General features: G+C 39.3%; 1 protein-coding gene across 2 annotated transcripts in view; it reads right to left on the reverse strand.

The window, feature by feature from the left end:
- Positions 1 to 362: 362 nt before the first annotated feature.
- Positions 363 to 22,739, reverse strand: part of LOC148519655 (uncharacterized) — an 81,808-nt gene continuing 59,431 nt past the window's right edge. Inside the window, exons 3-5 of one of the 2 annotated variants that reach the window (XM_088476320.1) lie at positions 19,507 to 19,669; positions 12,106 to 12,235; positions 363 to 7,272 (exon numbers count right to left, since the gene is read on the reverse strand). In XM_088476320.1, the coding sequence (XP_088332446.1) occupies positions 7,058 to 7,272; positions 12,106 to 12,235; positions 19,507 to 19,669 (508 nt within the window). In that variant the 3' untranslated portion in view covers positions 363 to 7,057. Of the gene's footprint in view, positions 7,276 to 12,105; positions 12,236 to 19,506; positions 19,670 to 22,739 lie in introns of both variants that reach the window. The other variant, XM_088476319.1, reaches the window with a different exon arrangement.

Below are 22,739 nucleotides of genomic sequence, written 5' to 3' on the forward strand. Positions count from 1 at the left end.
GATTGAAGGTGCAGTGTAAAAGGAGTCTGACCTGGGTTGAAACCATGTCTGAAAACCCAGGTCAGACCCGGGGATTTTGGTGGAAAATGGTTATTAGTCTCCTTACAAAACTTGGTGGCATTCTGAGTGTTAGATCGAGCTACAGGCAGCTCTGAATAGGGGAAGTTTAACAATGGCTACCCTGAATTTCATTAAATAATGAAATCTCTAACTTAATTTAGTATATCGTCACAATATCTGTTTGTTTTTGGAGGATCTTTTTAGCATATAAATTATAAAATGTTATCGTGAATCCATCAACAACAATAAAGTCAAAATATATTGCTGTAATTTTTAATATTTTATTGAAAAATATGCAGTGACATAACATTTGTACATTAGATAGCAATATTGTACACAATAAAAAAATTATATTGTGCTTTTTACACCATGATTAAAAATAGTTAAAAGTATTGTAGCGATGATTAAGATTATCAAATACTTTTGTATAACAAATTTCAATTTCTAATGCAGTGGTTCTCAAACTCGGTCCCCAGGTCACGTTTTTCGGGTCACCCAACAGATGTACAGGTGTATTCATTACTCACTGACACATTTCAATATATCCATAGGTCAGCGTCGTAGCTAGACGGCAGTGCGCCCTGTGCAGCACTGCCGTCCCTCTCCGCCCCCTCCTCCCCCCCCCTGAGCTCTTACCCTAACTTCCGAGGGGAGGAGGGAGGGCGGGATCTTGCGCCGACTTTCAGTGACCCCTGTCCGGCGCGCACCACTGCCGGAGGTCTCTATCTGCAGACCTCCGGCACAAAGAAGTATGTGGCCGGTGCCGCTGGAGGATGGCGCCCGATGCACATGACCCCTCAGCCCCCCCCTAGTTACGGCCCTGCATAGGTGGAGCTAATTATTTCACTTGTGATTCTGTGAGGAGACCTATAAAACAAGTTGTCTAGTGATCGAAAACCACTACTGGCTGAGTCTCCCATATCCAAATATTCAGTAATACGGAATATTCCAAAATACTGATATTTTTCTTTATCACAAATGAGATAGTGAGACCTTTGCTTTCTGATGGTTCAATGTACACAATGTGCGACTTTGGCCAATGCGGGAACTCACGTGAGTTATCCTGTATTTTCAAAGCGGTAATCATATTAAAAGCAAAAACAGCTTGTTTTTTACCTTAAAATTATTTCCGCTTTAAAAATACAGGAAGACTCACATTGGCTGTAAGTCACACCCTACTACATACATAAGCCCCATTGTCTTTGTCTGCCCAGATGACTCTTCATTTCCCATACATTTTTATACCACAGTTGTAGATGTATTTGTTCTTGTGCAATCTTGGAACCCTGAGAAATAAGTAGAAACTATAGGAAGAAGGGTTTATAATTTGGCTATTTTTTTTATATGTATAGGAAAGTCATGTAAACCACATTTGGGAGGATTCTATGTTCATGTGTTTGCTTTTACACATAAGACTGAGCAAGAATTAAAAATGAATCTAAAAAAACAGCCTTTGTTAAATAATTATTACTTAAAGTAGATGGTCACCATTAAATCCTTTTTATCAATCTAATGTATATTTCTAAATATTTGTACGTGAAAGATGGGATCTGTTTTAGAAATATTAATTTTCTTAGTTATATTTGTGACTCTCTTTTACATCTTTATTCTGAAGTTTGTATCTACTGTAAATTGTATATACTGTAACTCAAGCGTGTATTTACTGTGACAAAAGCGTGCATCTACTGTGATAATAGCGTGCATCTACTGTGACAAAAGTGTGTATCTACTGTGACAAAAGCGTGTATCTACTGTAACAAAAGTGTGTATCTACTGTGACAAAAGCGTGTATGTAACAAAAACGTTTATCTACTGTAAACAAAAGCGTGCAACTATTGTGACAAAAGCGTGTATCTACTGTAACAAAAGTGTGTATCTGTGACAAAAGTATCTACTGTGACATCTGTGACAAAAGTGTGTATCGACTGTAACAAAAGCGTGTATGTACTGTGACAAAAGCGTGTATCTACTGTAACAAAAGCGTGTATCTACTGTAAAAAAAACGTGAATCTACTGTGACAAAAGTATGTATCTACTGTGATAAAAACGTGTATCTACTGTGACAAAAGCGTGTATCTACTGTAACAAAAACAGGTTTCTACTGTGACAAAAGCGTTTATCTACTGTGACAAAAACGGGTTTCTACTGTGACAAAAGCGCGTATCTACTGTAACAAAAATGGGTTTCTACTGTGACAAAAGCGTGTATCTACTGTGACAAAAACGGGTTTCTACTGTGACAAAAGCGCGTATCTACTGTAACAAAAATGGGTTTCTGTGACAAAAGCGTGTATCTACTGTGACAAAAGCGTGTATGTAACAAAAGCGTGTGTCTACTGTAAACAAAAGCGTGCATCTACTGTGACAAAAGTGTTTATCTACTGTGACATCTGTGACAAAAGCGTGTATTTACTGTAACAAAAGCGTGTATCTGTTACAAAAGTGTATCTACTGTGACATCTGTGACAAAAGTGTGTATCTACTGTAACAAAAGCGCGTATGTACTGTGACAAAAGCGTGTATCTGTGACAAAAGTGTATCTACTGTGACAAAAGCGTGTATCTACTGTAACAAAAGCATGTATCTACTGTGAACACAAATGTTGTAATTGTATTTAGCAATGTGTTATGTTAAGTTATTTTAATTTTATACCATTATAACTCTAATACACTTTCATAGAAGCCTTATACTAGGGAACAACTGCAGTCCTCCCCTTCCTTTACTACACCCAGTTCCTGCCGTCCACATCTGTAGCATGGAACTTGTAAAAAGATACAAATCTAAAGCATACCACAAGAACAGTATTTTATTAGCTTTACATTCACACAACCAAAGTCAGTTCCTATTTAAAGTCTGGGGTGCCGAATGCTATTTTGAGTCCAATGAAAAACACAAGAGGCTAGATTACACATACAGTATAGTGGCTGTGAGCCTGCAGGAACATGGCAGAAATATTGCACACAATGTTAATTTCACTTTCCTGTTAACTTTGTAAAAGTATATTGCAGTGGCATAGTGACAAGCTGTAGAACAGTGTATATATTAGTCTGGCACTGTATTAATATGGAGTTTTATTGAATTGATTTAGCAAGAGAGCTAGTGTCAAAAAGCATTAGCTGTTTATTCTGTAGCTATGTCAGAAACCATTTAGAAGAGTCTGTCCCTTCATCAAGAAGGAAAGGGCATTTTACTCTGTGCAACTCCAGGGGAAAAAAATCCCTCAGAAAAGAGTATGAATGACAGAGGGGAACAAAAAAACTTGTATTGCTGAAACCTCATCCATATCATCTGTAAACTGATGTACGCCCCTACAAGGCATACAGGGATTGCCAAATTCACAATGTTTGGGACACAATTGAATATCTACATTTCCCATAATGGTATTTCACTAAATACTAATATCTAAATTCTATGTATGATTAAAGAGTGGGACAGACTATACAACCCAATACCTTGTTCTCGGATTACCTATTTTTGAAAACTAATTAAAAAGGAAGTACTTTCCCATTAACTTTCCAATGCTGTCTAATCACGGACACAATTTTACATTTATAAAAATAAAAAACTCACTATCCAAAATCAAAGTTCTGGATTAGGTCCAATAAGTAACAAATGGCTCACTATAGCTTTACAGTATATTGTACTGGTATTTATGTGATTACATTTATGCTCCATAAATTAACAACATTAAAATAAATCCTAAATGGGCAGCTCTTTGTCTTATACATATGGATGCATTTTGTTTTTAAATGAAGACACTATAAATCAAATGTTTAAAAATGTTATTTTAATAACAAATGTACCAGCACTGTCATTTAGAACACTATGCCCATATCAACTTCCCACTATTCCATGGTAATATATATATACATATATATATATATATATATATATACATATATATACACAAACTAAGGCTATTTATACACTCTGCTTTATTTTACTTGCAAGACAATTCTATCCACTGCCAGACAGGTTTTAAGTAATGAAAACATTTAGTTTAAAAACTTGACAAACTTGTAAAAACATATAAACTCCCTAATAAAGTGCCACAGATTAATACAACTTCATTACTGAACCTGTGTAAAATGTCACAGCAATAGAACACAATTTTTTTTTTAACTCAATGGTGTATATATGTCCCTTTCTGAATAAAATCGAGTAACACTTTAACCACATTACACATATATAGAAAAAAGGCCAGGTTTTAGGCTATGTAACTAGGTATTAAAAAAAATATATAAGTATCTGTTTAGCACCCATTAGATTAGATGGATTAGAGAATGCAAAATGCTGAATTGGTATATAAAATGGTTAATAAAATAAAATGGTTAATGAAAGCATTATTTAAAAAATAGTGTTACCCAGCTATAACACGAATACTATCAAAATGGACAGCTATGCCAGCTAGGTTTTTAACGTCACATAATTATGTACAAAATATTACTGGTATAAATGAGAAAACCAGTCTACACTAGTGTCTTGGAATGCACCAAGCTGCTATTCATACTTTGGCCCTCATAGACTCTTATGCACTGGCCTAAATTCAAATATCAATTTAGTTTCTGTAATAAATGTGACAGTGATCAGTCACTGACTAATAACATTCCTTGCTAGTTTCCAATAGTTGGAAGAGAGCATGTTTGTAAACAATTAAATGGCATCAATGGCTTGTCGGTACTATTTCATATTTCTGGTCAATTGCCGAAAGACACATTTTATCCCAGCATTCTCTCCAGGAACCCCACTTATAATGTACAGTGTGGCAGTTATCACTGTGACTATGTATTATCATTCTGTTTAGAGTGTGCTCTCACGTCACATGACATTTTTCTGTACTGAGTCTTTGAATTTGGTCTTAAATCTGCTAAATTATAGTTTTCAACAAAATGTCCTCTGAGCTCTTCCCACTGGTAGAAACATGGATCCATCATTTAAAATATAAAACACAATCTGTATTTTAATTGATGGGAATTGGCATCTTCACCATTTTTAATACTTTTCAATGGACAAGCATCTCTGGAGACAACAGATGCACAATCAATAATACAGAACCTGGAAGATAAAATACATTTTTATGACATTGTTGGATAATTGCAATAGTATCAAGTTAATATCAGCAAGGAAAGTGCCAGAGGTGCGTTGTTTATAAGCTATTTAACCTTGATTAACAAGGAGTTCCAACTCACACAATTGCAATTACAGTAAGTATACAAGGGTGTCAGAGGTGCAACACAAACATTTGCTCCTGTTACAGATCATAGAGAATGACAAATGTCTGTGAAACTTTCATGACATGTATTATGTATACCTTGATTGAAAAATACCAGTGAAAACTATATCATAAATTAACTGACATTCCATTTATGATATTATCAATTGCCACTTGTTATCAACTGTCATTATCAACATTGTTTAGACTATTGCCAGAGTTTATTGGTGTTTGTATTTTTAACTCCACAATTGCCAGAGTGCCCCAGGGTGACCTGTTACAGAGGCTGGTAAATGTTATTGGCCTCTCAAAACATACACGTAGCAAGACAGTAAAGGACATAACACTACCCAACATTTAGGCCATACTTTTCTTACTATCTTATACTCAATTCAGGGTGTATGCATTGTGCCTGATTTAAACAGCCTTTGACAAGAAATCATACTGAAATGTTTATGTATATAATTATGCACTGTACATTTGTAATATAGGATTGTGCTGTTAATGCTACTCTCTGGAGTGCGGGTTCTAATTCTGTGTGTCAGCAAAACCTGCTATGTGACTTCTGCTCATAAACATAAATACTTTTCATAAAGTCCCTTATTCTTTAAATTCTGGTTTTGGGAAATATTTTGATCAATGCAACCATTTTAATTGCAATGCCAATTTCCATGGGTGACCACTGACCACAATTTCTATAGGTATTGAAAGCATATATGAATATAGTGACTTGTCAGGCTATTTTATACCAAAATATTAATCTCTTGACTCTAATCATTTACATTGCTCATATAGATGCTGTACTGCAGCCAACAGTAATAGCCAGATAAAACATAGCAATTGTACGAGGATGGTGAATTCATTCTCTCTCTGAAATGTTCTCGGTCAGTGTTATGCTCCAGTTGGCCTTCAGTGCAAATAGTGCTCCAGTTTCAAACTTTAGAATTTTTATAAAAAAAAAATCCCACTGAAGAACCTGACAGGATAGAAGGCTTACCCTAAATGGGTTGCTTGCTTTATGCTTACTAATTAAAGTTATTTAACACAATACAACCTTGCGGTAACCTTAGATGAAGCCTGCAAATCCATATCTTACTTATTGTTCCTGTTGTGTTGTGTGGGTCCAACCAAATTCTAAAGGCCATGATGAGGCAAATGGAACGGCTTTAGTTTTTTTTCTGCATTAAAGAAATCCATTCTATGTCTCCTATGAAAGCAATGAGTATTGCACTGGTATGGTTGCCATGTTGAAACAGATTCTAAAAGGGTCAGCATCAATATCTATGTAGTCCCACTGTTTGGTGTGCAACTAGTGGCAATGTAAGTCAATCACTTGCCTAATGTCCATCATAGGAACTTGAGTATAAAATATTCAACCAGCCTGTGTACTGTATTTGAAGGTTTACTTTGTTCTTTTTTTACACATAGCAGAGCAATAGGTCTTTTCTTTAGTCAGTGCACCTTTTTAGAACAAAGATTTTATTAGTTGTGTGATATGCTTTCACGGTGACAATTTATAGAATGGCGGTAGCAGTTGAAACCAGGCGCATTGTTTCCCTAGTTACTGTTGCTGTAAAGAGTCTGAGTGCATAGAAAACATGTTGAATCAAGAACAAAATAAAGTTGAACCACAAAATAAAAAAAGAAATCTTCAGCAGTGTGAGAGCTTCTTAATTGTCCTGGCACCAAGAGCTGACTGTTCACTCAGCCAAAAAGTAATTCCTTGTATAAAATATCAAAAGAGGTTTCTCTAAACAGAGCAAGTTAGAACAGAGCGGTGGCTGGGCTATGAGCTGAGGTTCTGGGAGTCAGATGTAGTTGGTGGCATTGTTTGACAGTATGGAGGAACAATCACCTCCTCTATCACTGTGGTGGGAGTATATGGCGGTGGAGCTTCACTCAAGCTGCAGACGTCATAGTTGTCTGTTATGTCCAAAATATGAGAGTCTGGATCCTGCACTTCTGGAGCCAACTCGCTGTAAGGTGGAGGCTTCAAATCATCTGCTGCAACATGAAAATAAAAACATTTTATAAATATAGCTGTATTAATATTCCATAAGACTATTTTTAGGATATAAATGGATGTAGTGGATGATTTGCACACAAAGTGGCTGTAGTTGCAGCTGTGAGCCTCACTTACTACCTTGTGCTAATGAGAGAATCCGTAGGACTAATGTGGGGGTCCGTGCGTCTGCAAGTGGGAACCCGTGCTGCCCATTGATTTTACGCCAGCCATCACAACCGTCATCAGTAGCAACGGCACTTTCACCAGCCCAATGCTAAGTGCTAGAGATCAATCCGAAACAGGCTTCCCCTCCCCGTATGCACTCCCATGACACTCCAACAAGGGAGGGCAGTTCTGTGCGCTCACTGCAGCTTCTGCTAGACGCCCAATGTCACGTACAGACAGACCTAGCCAAATTCTGTCCAATCAAAATAGGACGGACAGTTGCAAAAATGTATAAATTTACATCTGCACAATCGTTGTATGCAAAAATTCACTGTTTGCGCCTGGGTACAGAAACCTGTCTGACTCAGAATGTAATCTGTATGTATGCACTGATCAGAACACTCTTCTATTCCTGATAGATTTTCTTCCTGCAACAATGATCCAGTAAAAGTGCACTGTAATGTTATCAGTTGTACGCAGTACATGCCACATAGATGTAAAACTATGCAACAAAATAAAAGAAACGTAAGCAAAAAAAGGCTGAATTGTATATGAGACTATTGATAATAACATTTTTTCCATCAAATAAGTTGCATCTGCTATAATGTTCCGTTTCTAAGCATCTTTTTCTATCATTAGCCCTGTCAAGTACTGAATCTTACTTTAATTGACACCAAAATGTCAACTACATGACAAATTGTGGTTAAACTGAATCTAAATTCACAGATAGGTGGATGAATTGGCTTATTAGGTCCTTTTCTGTGGCACCAGCTTAATATACATATACTTAATATATAAATAATAATAATAATATACTGCAGTGATGCCTGCAGGACAAATTGTTATCATAGTGTTGTTTGGGGTTCTCCATGTTCATTTTGCTAGTCAAACCTGGTAATAACATGTAATGGCATGCTTTCCTATAGGACCTTGTGTTCCCATGATCCATGTAGCTGGCAGTATGTATTTAAACAATAAAATCTGTTTTTCACATGATTTGTGTATTTTAGCTGTCAGAATGTGTACAAATATAAACACTGATGACTTGTTTAATGTTATACAAAAAATAGGCAAGCCAGAGGGACCAAAAATGAAGTAAAACATTTAGGCAATAGGTAGTGGAGACATAGTAAAATATTCTATTTATTTCTTGTTATGATCTGCAGCAGCGGATCATCTTGGTGGCAGGTCCCAGTCGTATTAGGCGACTGGGACCTGCATTACGCTTTGATTCTAGTTTCAGATGTTCCCATGGGAACGCCTACCGTCTGGGTCCGGCCCCACTGACATCAGTAGTGATGTCAGTGGGAGTGATTTTGGCTCTGATAGAGCCAAAATCACTCCAGGGCTTGCGGCAGCGAGACCCTACTGCAAGGATCTCGTCGCAAGCCCGATAGTTGCGATGGTCTTGACCATCGCGACCATCATCATGGACGCTCGCATAAGCTGTGGGTGGTAACCCACAGCTATGCGAGCGTCCAAGAGGCCGCTCCATTTTTAGGTAGGAGGGCCCTGATTCAGAGCGAGCGCTCTGGTCAGAGCGTCCGGCTCTGAATCAGGCCCTCTGTCTGTGTCTTTGCAGCTCATTACTGCATTCCTGCCTGTCAGCCTGTGTGCAGCTCAGCTGCAAATCTTTAAGTGATTAAGGGAGGCTCTCTGCAGGGATTGCTCTCATTAGTCCCTGATTCTGATAAATTACAGCCAGTCTTGAGGCCTCCATACATCAGCAATTGATTGCAGCAATCGTGCAATTTGCAATTGATTGTGTATAAAAATCTTTCCCTTTTTTAATCGATTGCAGATTGCAGAGATGCCACAATCGATTGAAAAAGGGAAAGATTTTTATACACAATCGATTGCAAATTGCACAATTGCTGCAATCAATTGCTGATGTATGGGGGCCTTTACACTTCGGTTATAGGGCCATATTCAATTTGGAGTGAAATGTCGGAATCAGCGATAATTTTTCGCTGATGACTTCATTTTCACTTGTTTTAATTATCCCTTTATTCAATTTCAAAGACTTTTCGCCAGTGCGAAAAGTCTTTGGAAAAGACCGGGGATAACTTTTCACCACACAATAGGTGGCGAAAGAAAGTGCAGAATTGGGGTTTAGGGGTGCAGGCTTAAAAAAATTAGCCTGCACTCCTGGGAATAGCCCCTAAAAATTAACTGTGTCAAAAAAAGTTTTTTTTTTTTTTAAATATGGATACGCCCCAAAAAATATTTTCATTTTGGGGTTAAAAAAAAAAATATAGGGAACAAGTTTTTAACTAACACAATTAATTTGGGGAGGTTCCCAAGTATGCGGCAGGTGTTTAAAAGAATGCGGGTGGTAGCGGTAGGTGCACTTTTGAAGAATTTCAAAGTGCACTTTAGGGACTTAAAAATATGCTTGCACCCATTTTGATGTACCCCAAATTTGATGGGAATAGTTATTTCCTCCCCCCCCAAAAAAAGCAAAGTGCTATTATTCACCACTTCTTCATAGCCGCTTTTATGCACCTGCCGCAGCTATTTAAAAATCCCGACAATATGCAGAAGGCCAAATCGGGGGTACTTATAGTGATTCCCCATGTCAGGACATATTTTGGGGTGTGACAGGATCAATTCCCGAAAATTCAGAGGACTTGTCACCAGTCAGTTTTTCGCCGGGTCCCAATTCCGCACCTTTTAAATTGAATACGGGGATAAGCGGACATGCGCCCGATACTTTATCCCCACTCAAACATCCACTGTGGAGCAAAAAGTCCAGCACGGACTTTTCGCTCCCATATTGAATATGCCCCATAGTCTTGTTGGAGCCTTGTCATTTGGTCCCTGTTCATGTTTGCTATTCCTGAGTTCCCAGCTTATGGGGGGTATCCACTAGACGATAAAGTTGAACGATAACGATAAAATCGTTCGATAATCGTTCGAACATCGTTTGAAAATTTGGTCTTTTAGACATCTTTTAGACATCTATCATCGTGCAAACATGCTGGTCAACCTGACGATATCGTCAGGCTCAGTATGTTTCCAGATGCTGGATGACCCTGCACTGAACGTCTGCTCGTTCAGTGTAGGCTCATCACACGACTGACAAACGACTGCACGATTACAATGTCGTAATCGTGCAGTCGTTTTCAGATCTTGTGGTGGATGCCCCCCATAAATGTATCACTACTGTGCATTTACCCTGCTAATATACACTCCTTAGTATACTGCCGTGTGACCTGTGCATGCATTATCTGTTGAGCGATCCACCTGTGCTTTGCTGGAATCACTGTTTTAAATACCACTGCCTTTCTATATTGGGGTTGCGGTGTTCTGGTGCTGCTGCAATAATAGTGACTGTGTTTAACCATTGTTACTGCATTGAAGACAGTGGTGCAGATCTGAGTGTTCTATGATGGTGCGTACACATGTAGCGATTTAAAAAACAATTTTAACGATATAGTTACTGTTCAAATCGCTCATTCAAATGGACCCTACCAACTTACCATCGACCAGCGATGCGCGGCCACGCATGGACTATAGTAATATCGTCCATCGGCCATGCACGCCGGTCGACTTGGTCGATATCGAGCATGTTACTATAGGAACCCTATAGTCGTCGGAAAGTAGGTGGTGTGCTCGATGATCGACATCGATCATCTAGCACACCAGGGAGGGTGCATGACGATCAGCCAGTGATATTGTATCGCTGGCTGATTGCTACGTGTGTATGCACCATTACTTGCATTTCACCTTGTTAAATACAGTGCTGCACTTCAAGAGGATTGCATTATCCTATGTCCATTACTTGCATTCACCTGTGGTTATATACTGTTCTGCACTTCAAGGATTGCATTACTCTACATGATGTTCATATCCTATGTCTGCATATTATACCCTTGCTACTACCTGTTCCAGTGTACTGGACAAAACTAGTGTCAGTACTGTAGTTAACTGTGTCATTGCCACATTTCTAATGCTTATATACTAATACTCCAGTTATTGCCTATTGATCTCCGGTCTGTTGTATACGCCCCTACTGTTCTGAGGTATAAGACCTGGAGGCCGCCCAAGTGCTAGTGTGTGCGTCTAACACTAAAGGAACAGCGGGTGGCTGCTATAGGCAGAAGACGCTCCATAGAGAAACTCAAGGCGTCTTATGCAATTGTACAGGATTTCCATAACGTTTCTTTTGAGCAGGGAACAGAAATCATTGGGAATCACATTCAAACAGTTGTAGTTACTCCCGAAGACAGCTCTCCAATTAGCAACAGCTATGCATGCTCTATATGTGTTATTCAGAGTAGCACAGTAGTCTGTCAGATCTCCACTTGCAGCTAAATTGGTGTAAGAGGGAAGTTCACACTAGGCATAAGTTTGCCATAGAAGTGTAGATGGAATTGCAGCCTATTTAAAGGTAAGCGCACACACAGATATGGTAATTTCAGACAGATCATTTACACCCAGGATAGGGCTGGGTGCGTGTGGATAGTGATGAAGGCTGCTCTCACAGGTGGAAGTATAAGGGCAAACACACAGGTATTTTTGACTATGCACTGCAGCCGATTTTCGTGTAACCAGAGCTGAATCAGGCAGCCAAACTGCAATATCCATCTGAGAAAATGAATATAATAGTACTTAAGTGTCACAATTTATACAAGTGTGAGATAGGGAGGAGGTTACCATACCTGCAGATACGGCTTCATATGGCGGTGGCACTTCAAGCTGGCTGTAAGAAGGTGCAGGGGGTAGTGATGCAGATGGATCACCTACTGAATTGTCATCTTGAACACCATACAAATTGCCCCACACTGCAGCCTATGAAATAACAATTATAAAATCCTCCTGTTAATAAGGAACCAGTTGAGTAACACACATTTTAGGAAACAAATAACATGTTCTGTAATTATTGCTGTATTAACAAAATACAAAAATTAACCTTCCATGATATAACTAAATAGTCAAACGTGGATAAATCGAACCTGGATATGTGGGAAACCTCTATTACTGGGACTAATTGTGAGGTCCCGGCATTTTTGCAAAAACCTCTGTTAGTGAGATTGTCAAACCTCTATACCTGAGATGATTGGTGTTAGGACCTCTATAAATGAGACGACCGCCTTCGGAACCTCTGTAACTGGGATTAGAACAGGTTTTGACAAGCCTATATGTCTGTACCTGGACTTACAGCGGTGAGAACCTCTAAAAGTAAGACAATCACTTCTTGAACCTGGATAAGGGCGGGATGTACTAAAGGAAAAATGCAGTAAAAACCTAGTTTTCGGGTTTTTTACTACATTTCCATATGTACTAAACCCCAGCCATCCTATTATCGGTGCGGAGGGTAACACCAGAAAAACATGGCCTTACCCTATAGAAGCCTATGGGCTTCTTACCGCACCCGACGATTCGCCACCGCCCCACCGTCGCCCAGCAATGGCACCTACTCACCTGACTCTCCATGGTCGCCGGCCATGCTCCTTCTGGGTCCTCGCCGCCTCCTCCTCCTAATCTTCTTCTGGGTGCAGGGAGGAGGAGGAGGAGCCCGGGGCTTCCTGCACAAGTCACCAGCAGGAAGTTCCCAGGGCTCGGAGGGAACAGGGTCCCACGTAGACCCCCTCACCCGATGTCGACTGCTTCGCAAAGGACAGCTCTTATCGCAAGAGCTGTCCTTTACAATACTAATTGCATATGTTAGTACATATGCGATTAGTAAGGTTGCGGTGACTGGCGGAATGGTCACCGCAACCTTAGCACATCCCGCCCTAAGTGAGAAACTGGATAAGTGAGATACCACTTTAAGGGAGACTAACGTGTCGTCCCTTGAGATCCCACTTATCCAGGTTCGGTTGTATAAAAAAGAACATTGCTATAAAAGTGCCCACTTTGTAATTTACAATTACTAGAATCTGCCTTCTACCACTCTTTGAAGAAGTATTTGTCACTGGCAGTAAGCAATAAATACCAGCAAGACTGGTTTAACCCTTTCAGAACCAGAATAGAAGACCAATTCTATATATTTAGTTTGACTTTGGTATGCCTTTTTCCCCTATTCAACCACATTTATTTATTTATTTTTTGAAATATGGGGCTTTGTTTTGACAGTATAACTGAGTTCTAGTCATTATATAAGGAAAATTTAAGAAAGTAAAAAAACCTTTACATGATTTGACCCCTATAGGTAAAAAAAAATGTTCTTTACAAACATGCTATTAAACAGCCACAAACGGCACATGCTCTGACACAAGGGTTGCTATGGGAGAGCACAGAATACCCAAAACACCTTCTTCATTAAGTGAAACAGACATCACAGCCTATTATAGTATGGGCACAGTACACTCATAGAACTTTCTGAGCAGGAGCCAGGTTTATGTTAATTATGTCACCTATTGATTACCAGTGTATTCAGTGTGCGATACAAGGATATAAAATGTAACCTGGAAGCCCTCCGCAGTGAAAGGTTTATATGTACATTTTAATTCTACGGTTCCTATACCCCTTTCTCACGAAGGCCGAGACCCGAGAAAAATGCGGGTTGTATGTTGATGTGAATGGGCTGACACCGGTTATCCAACCTCTGTCCACAACCCTGGTTATGAACCAGGATCTTTCTTTTTTGGCTGTGGTGTGAAAGGAGGAACACGGGATACTCTACCCAAGTTATGACTAATGTACCTCGTTGGATGATTGGAGGTGCATAATGATGTTACAATGTGACGACCCCAGGACTTTCCTAGCACCAAAGTGTAATGAAGGTTGAATGTCCCATTCTGACATCACCCGGAAGACACCGCTAGAGCCGTTGGACCAGCTCTACCAGGTAAGTCACCACTAGGGACGTTTTAACATTCTAATTATATTGACATTTCACATGATGAATGTCAACAAAATATACCACATCCAGCCAAACTTCTGGTATTACTGGGCATATTAGTGCAGCTAGAAAATTATGATGAAAAAATGTCATTAGGGAGATAGCTGTCAGATAGCTGTCATCTTCTGACTGCATTTACCCCTACTTATTATCTTAGGTCCTGGGCAAAGCAAATAACATCATTACAGCCAACTGCGGCACAATGCCACAAATCACAGCATTGTTCAGAGGGTGGAGCCATTATGGAGCAGTGTGCTCCGTCCATTTCACAAGGAAGTAAGGGAGTGACATGCCTTTCTGGTAGTCTGAGAGTTTCCTGCACACTCCAGGAGAGTACGCAAATTTGTATTTACCAACATGTGCAATAATGATCGAATTGATTTTGATTAGATTATTAACATAAATATGACTATCATTTATGGGTAATACAATCTGCAAAATTTACCATATTGCCCAATATACAGTAGGGTGCTATATGAAAGTATGTGTGAATCACATTAGAATCTACTCTTCTTAATACTTAGGGCCATATTCAATTAGGCTGCGAAAAGCCGTTATCGCCGATACTTTATCGTCAATGACGTAATTTTCGAATTTCTCACTTCTCCCCGTATTCAATTTTTCCGACTTTTCGCCGGTGCGAAAAGTCAATGCATCAGACCCTGCGACAATATCACCTATGAAAAGGTGGCGAAAAAAAGTGCAGAATTGGGGTTTTGTGGTACAAACTTCCAAAAACCACCCTGTACCCCTTGGACAGTCCCCCAAAGGTATCCCTTGTCAAATGTTTTTTTTAAAAGTACCACAGGACACCCCAAAAAAGGTACTTTCATTTTGGGGGTGAAAAAATAAAAGTAGGGGGACAGACTTCTACACTTACGAAATAGACTCGTGGGGAGTCCCCATGTATGCGTCACGTGCTTTTTGGATTGCAGGTGGATTTTTTCCAAATTTTTCAAAGTTCACATTAACCACTTTAAAATATGCTTGCACCCCTTTTCATGTACCCCAAATATGATGGAACTACTTATTTTGCCAATAAAAAGTTGCTAAATGCTATTCTTCACCACTTTCTAAAAAACAGCAGCTATTGATACACTTTAAAGACCCCACATACCTTTAGCAGGGCTAATCAGGGTTTCCCATAGTGAACCCCCATGTCAGACCATCTTTTGGGGGGTGTCAGGCTGATTTCCCAAAAAATTACAGAACTTTTCGCCGGGTCCCGTTTTCGCCGATTTGAAATTGAATATGGGGAATCGCGGGAACGAGCGCGATACTTTTTTCGACCTGGAATCCAGCGATGATGGCGAAAAGTTCAGCAATGGACTTTTCGCTCCAAATTGAATATGCCCCTATGTGTTGTAATTGCAAATGTTACAATTAGTTTTTTTTATGCAAGTTAAAGCTCAGACACAGTTCTGTATTCAGGGGAATCTTTTGTAAATAGTACGACCTAGTACAACCTAAATGTAATTTTACTATGGCCTCATGCTGTCGGTGATTAACATGTATATGTATATCTATATATACAAACTCATGTAGTTACCCCAGTAATCACTGCAGGAGAAGTTTGTATACTTTCAGTAATTTGAGCCTTTATACACACATCCATCTAAAAATTTTTATTTTAATGTAGCTATTTAAGCATTATTTGAATACTGCACATATCTTAGCAAGAATAATGTTTATAAACCTATTGGAGCTTTACTAATATTAGATATATCTGCCTAAAACATTCTGTGCTTCTTGTACAAAATATCTCCTGTATTCCCACCTGACCATGACATCTGCAGACTTAGCTGTAGGGTACAGGAATACAGAAAGATACTAAAGTAGTAAGAGCCCTCATTTAATAGCGGTGTAACTCCGGCATAAAAACTATAAAATAAGCTCTTGAAAATGTAAGTGTATAAATTGTGTATTAGTGCAATACCTATAAAAAAAAGATGATTAAATTAATTTGAATGTTTAAGCCTCTTTTGCACATGTGGACAATCCATAAAAAAGCTAATTTTTTAGTTTGCAATCATCTTTTTTTACAGGTATTGCGCTAATACACAATTTATACACTTACATTCCAAGCATTTATTTTATAGTTTTTATTCCATAGATGTTAATTAATTGAGCTGCTCACTATTATACTTTATTCAGTAGCGCAGAACTTATCATTTTCTTACCAGCGGTGTAACTCCATCAGTTTTATCAAGAGGAAAATCTTTCCCCTCTGTAAAAAGAAATATTCTTAAGTATAGTGTTTATAATAAGAATAACAAATAGTCTGAATGTATTTTAGCCACATACTTTGTAACCCAACCCTATGAACTCGCTTCCTTGCACAGTTCAAGAAGCCTCCACTCTAAAATTATTCAAAAATAGACTCAAGACCTACCTGTTTTCACTAATGTCTCTTTCTAGCCAGCCTGGATGGAGACCGCACACAGGCCCCCCTCTCTTAATATTCCCCTGCAATATACTCTCCCTTTTTCTGTTATCAATACCTTTGCCAGGGACGGATTGTCCGTATAATTCACCGGGACGATTTGCAGTGGGACAACAGGACTGTGAGGCCGTCTGTAGTGCATCACTATCAGGTATGCAAAATTACACAGAACTGGTAGTGGGCTTTACCAGCCAGGGCTAATGGTACTATTGCAGGAAAACCTGCATTGCACCCAACCAGCATTAGGCCATTTAGCTCATGGATATGTGTCGGCAAACAAAAGTGCCATGTTAACACTTCAGTGTTCTTTATGTAACGTGTGTATTGAAAAGGAATAATACACCAGTATATATATAGTACCTTTTTTTTTTTATATATTTTTTCTGCACAAAAGCAACAACATTTTAATGACTATTATGTCTTCATATAAAAGCCTCTAGACTAGCGGCAGCTTTCCCTGGGGACTATGCTCATCTCACTCTGACAGCGTAGCTGTGATTTCATATTACCAATACTGCATTTCTCTATTCAGCCAGGATGTGTTATTTTTAGCTGCAGTGAATAAAATTTATAATAATTCTCTACATATATTAAAAATTAAATTTCAAAATAACTACTGTGAGCATATATACCTGCTATACATGACACAGAAAAGACAGTTTCTATTTGCCTATGCTAGCAAATGTGACCTGGCTCTTTAACAAGGTACAACAGTGGGGAGCGCACAGTACGCACACTTTACATACATTAGTGATTGGCCAGAAGAACCCCCATCCTTACTCATTGGCGTACCCATCCACTGCAGCACCCCTCCCCCCTTCCTCCATACTTCTCCAAGTAGGAAAACCATCCCCAACATTCTCCCCAGCCCTCTAACATAGCAGCAGCACTTCATGGTGTGCACAACCTCACAGCCTATTTTTATGTTGCTTACATTTTCCATTATTACCTTCAATACTAGATTGTGTTGACATATGTACATGTAATTGTATTTTAGAGATATTTAAATATCTCCCATTTGACCTCTATGCTTTCATGTCCCGGTCTATCAGCTTCAATGAGTGGATTAATCTTTGCCCTTCGAAAGTCCATAGCTCATTTTAACATTGGCTTAAATTAAATGTTACATTTGATGTTGTGATCACTGTTGCATAAATGCTTCCTCTCCATTTGACAGTACCATGTCCAGCAGCACCCTATTCATTACTACCACTGTGAAAGGTAGATGAATTATATAAATTGGATAATATATCTTCCTTTGCAGAATCACTAGTTTAATTTCCCCAATAAATAATCCAGTTATATCTGTATAGTTAAAAATCATATATGAGAAGCGCCACATCTGCTGCCCGTACAATTGGTAATAATATTGGAATTTCAGTACAATATTTTATGCTGGGTTGCGGATAACAAACCACGATTAGCACTTTACTGGTGTCCTTTTCTCTAGGGCTACATACCCATAAGGATTGTTCATTGCCATAAACGGATATCCTTCTGCTAGGCATATAGTCATGCTGCTATCCCTTTTGTATTTGTCCTAGCTTTTAAATTATGGTATATCCTTCTGAATCCATTTCCCAGTTATGATTGTAACCCACCAAAATCTCTGTTCTATAAACTATATCAGTGGTACCCAAATTGTGCGCCACAGCTCCCTGGGAAGAGGGGTTGGTGGCACAGAGTAGAGTGGAATGGCTATGGAGAGCTTTCATTGTAAAGCAGTAGGCAGTGAATCCTGAGGATACTTTTTGCTTGCTGAGGTCCTAAAATGCAGTGTGTTGCGGGAGATCAGACAGGAAGTGTCTGATCTGCGGAGCGATGCAGCAGGACGGCGCTGGTGATCACAATTAAAGGTAAGGTAGGAGTGGCACATGGAGGGGGCACATGGCGAGACATGGAGGGGGTAATGAGAGGGAGACAGTGGACAATGGGAGAGAGACAGAGGGGGCAATAGGAGAGAGACGGAGGGGCCAATGGGTAAGAATAGCACAAATTATCTCTCTCATCCCTTTATCTCTTTATTTTATAAATACACATATATGTTATTTGGACCCAACTACTTAAAAAATGGGACTGATCGGTAATTATATTGCCTTAGGGGTGCCTTGAAAAAATTATGGAGACTCTAAGGGTGCCTCGAACTATATATTTTCTCTTCTAACTAAATTGTAATTCTAGACGACCTATTTTGATGGAAGACTCCTAGAATTTCTTACCATATTTTCAATATCCTTTTCATTTCATTTCACCTCCCTATAGCTCTTCTAACCGCTCCTCCCTCTTATCACCCATTTCCCTTGACCAGTTCTTGCTCCCTGTCTAAACCAACTTGTATACGGATTCTATTTCAGCTTGAGAATAAGAATGGATTTGAATGAAACATAACATAAACAAAAGATGGGTTTTTATTGTACAGTTCACCAATACTGAAAAAATAAAATTTCCATGGACAAATCTTTAAAACCTGGGACTGCCCATGGAAATTAGAGACTATTTATACTATGAAATTGAGATGTAAACTTGTATGTCTCTCTTATATTATAGAATAGTGATAGTATTGGTTTTATGAACACTGCACAAACACAAATAAACAATTAAAACTTGGCCACATGATGCAGAGGTTTGAATCCACCAAACAGGTGCCATTGTAGTAAATTTAGGATTGGCGAGGCAGGATCTGCTTTCATCCTCCTACCCAAGGACAAGAAACAGAACTGTACAATAACGTTTGATATTTCTCAAATGCTAAATAACGACCATAGCACTTACATTCTGTCGCTGCTCACAAAGTTGATGCAGGTAAGCCCTTCCCCCTACAATGACGATCTGTGCATTACGTGGGTTGCTAAGGTAAGCATCCAGCTGTCTCTGTCTTGAACGATACCAGCAGACATAGAAGAATATTTTTATGATGATAAATATTATCACTATTCTGGAGAGATACAAAAAAACAAAACAAAAACAAAATGTGTTAAATGAAATCCCCAAACCTGACACTGTAATTGCAATTAGTTAGATTAAAAGCATTTATTTTACATTGAAATATACTAACATATTGTTGTCAAATGAATAGTTTTGACACCCTAACAGAAAGATAGGTAACATGCTGTGGTTAGAAGATGTTTTAGCTGTCTAGCTTCCCTCCATGTATTGATTTTTATCTTTCAGACCAAACATTTTTTCTTCATTGCAACTGTCACTGTCTGTGTAACCACACGCTTCCATGATAAAAAGCAACTGACAGCTGTGAAAAATAGGACACCACCTGTATCTAATGGATAGTGCTGTTTGGTATCATGTAGTAATGTTTGTTGAAATAAGTGTGATCCAAGATGCGCAATATACTGTAATTAAAATGTATTTTTTTTTCTTAATTTAAGAAATGTTATATCATTGGGATTTAATTAGAAACAATCCAGCACTGTGCCTTCATCCTACACTGTCATTGCTGCCTCAGAGCTTAAGACTTTACATTATCCTTGACAATTACCATTACGGGCAGATTCAACAAAGCGCAAAGTCCCATAGGAGCTTGCACGATGTGCTTTTGCGCGCCCTTCCAGTTGTTTTGGTACAGGAAATATTGTTTCTTTCTTCTGGGACCATAGGGATCCACAGGGATACCATGGGGATATTATGGTTGGAAGACCAGGCTCCCAACAATTAAAACTTTGGCTCCCAGAATGCCCTGGGTCCTCCTCCATATATACCCTGCCCCTAGCCATAGGACTTCAGTTGTTCGTTTGGTGCAGCAGGATTCAGACGCACCTTTGTACAGGAGACTGCTTAGGCAGCCTTAAGCTTTCATTTTATGATTTATTTTACTTTGATTTTTCTTGATTTGGCAGTACTAAGCGTCAGTATTAGGTTGCACGGGCTGCAACTCCTACTACCTCCGCCGGGCCACAACATCAGTAATTGTGCTGGTGATTTCGGCGGGTCGTGGCTGAGCTTAGCTAGCAGCAATGCTGCGACCTTGTACCGGATGCTCGGAGATGTCAAGTAAGGCGATTCCTCACTTGCGAGGAATCTCACGCGGCAGTCCTTGCTTCTGGTGTAGAGACGCACCAGAATCCACTGCTGTAAGTACCAGGGATTGTCCTTACTACACCAGCCGGGGCCTTATTGTCCGACGCAGGGGATCGGCAGCAAACACAATCTGCTGCCACGAGGTCAGCGTACCTGGTTGGTTAATGCAGCTTTGGGGAGGTAGGCGCTCCCCCCGGCAGCTCCTCTCCCGACCCAGACGCAGTCCTCACGAATAGGTTTCGCGTGTCTGGGTTGCTCCACTTACCCAGATGCTCACGGTCCACGGAGTGCAGCTGGTTGCTGTTTGTTCTCAGGAGGGTCTGGGGCAGTCTCCCTGTATATCTCTCCCTTGGTTAAGGTATACGGTGCTCTATATCCTACTAATACTTTGCGTTGCTGTATTTGACTTTGAGCCCATTGTAATTATATTACATATGCATGGTATGTGACTGTTTGCTAGCTGCTGACTGACTATGCTCATGAAAATCAAGTACAGCATGTGTCCTCACAGGACATAAAGGTATTGGTGAAGGTGGTCACACTGCATTGTTACCTTTATACGTATATATGCTAAGCGTAAAAGGAAACGGGAGTGCAGACAGTTATAACTATCACTGCTATTGCTCCATTTGACCCTCAACTACCAGGATGTGTAGGGGTTAAATTGTATTTCACATTTACTTGTGGAGACTGATCTGCCATTCCCCTCTCTCCTAATTAATTTGAGACGCTCAGCTGCAATTGATCATGGAAATGTTTGCTGAGGGGAGATTTGGTCTCTTTCTGAGTACAGGTTGATTCTAACCTGTCCAAAATGCTTGGGACCAGGGTATTTTGGATAACTGAATATTCCGTATTTAGGAATATTTGCATTTAATAATGAAGTATCTTGGGAATGAGACCCAAATATACACACAGAATGCATTTATGTGTTACATACAGTACACCTTATACACACAGCCTGCAGGTAATTTTATACAATATTTTCAATAATTTGTATGGCTCAAACAAAGTTGTGTACAGAAATTAAATTAATTAAATTTATGTTTCATATACACCCTATACACACAGCCTGTAGGTCATTTTATACATTATTTTTAATAATTTGTGCCTTAGACAAAGTTTGTGTACATTGAACCATCAACAATCAAAGGTTTCATTATCTGAGTCATGCCAAACAAATTCTGTATTTCGGAATATTTGAATATGGGAGCCTCAACCTGCTATAAGCACTGGAATCCTACCAACTTTTGTGTTTGTAGAAGTTGATTTGGTGCCGACTTGTAAGTAGATGAGGCAGAATATTTATATGCATGTAGATCCTACCAAACTAATTTGTTTGGGTAGTTGATTTTAATGCCCTTTTTCAAATATATTATATGCATTCTCTGTTGTGTTTCTAACTCCCTACTATCTGATATATATTCACATTTAATTTGATCTGTGAAAGGAGTCACATTGCATTATTAACCCTACTATATCATTTGAGGGGGCAGAGGATACACAAGATTCTCCCTCTGGGCCTATCTCTGAGGTTGAGCATCATTCATCAGAGGATGTTCCCCTCTAACAGGGGCGGTCAATTCAATCCTTATTATAGAAGATGAAGTACCGGCTCCTAAAGCCTAATGAACGTGGTGTTCAGATACCAGAAGGTGATTTAGGCTGGATTCCCTCAATCTGAACAGATCATTGAGATTATATGGCAAGGATGGAACACTCCAGGTAGACTGTTCCAGATTCCAAAAAATATTATTATTTTTTTTACAATCCCCCTTTCTACTGGGGATTCTTATGTGACAACTTCTTAAAGGGTTACACCCAAGAAGGTTGTTTGCACAACTCCCCCCCATCAGATCCTATCAAGGCCATTTATGGTCTGCCAAGTTCAAGGGTGATCATCCCGGTTCCTTTAACTAACAAGGAGGGAGTTATTGCTCAGATTTGAGTTTGTCTCAGAAGCTAAGTGAGTA

Source organism: Taudactylus pleione, unplaced genomic scaffold (assembly GCF_031769625.1).
Source record: "Taudactylus pleione unplaced genomic scaffold, aTauple2 ptg000186l, whole genome shotgun sequence".
NCBI classification, from domain to species: domain Eukaryota; kingdom Metazoa; phylum Chordata; class Amphibia; order Anura; family Myobatrachidae; genus Taudactylus; species Taudactylus pleione.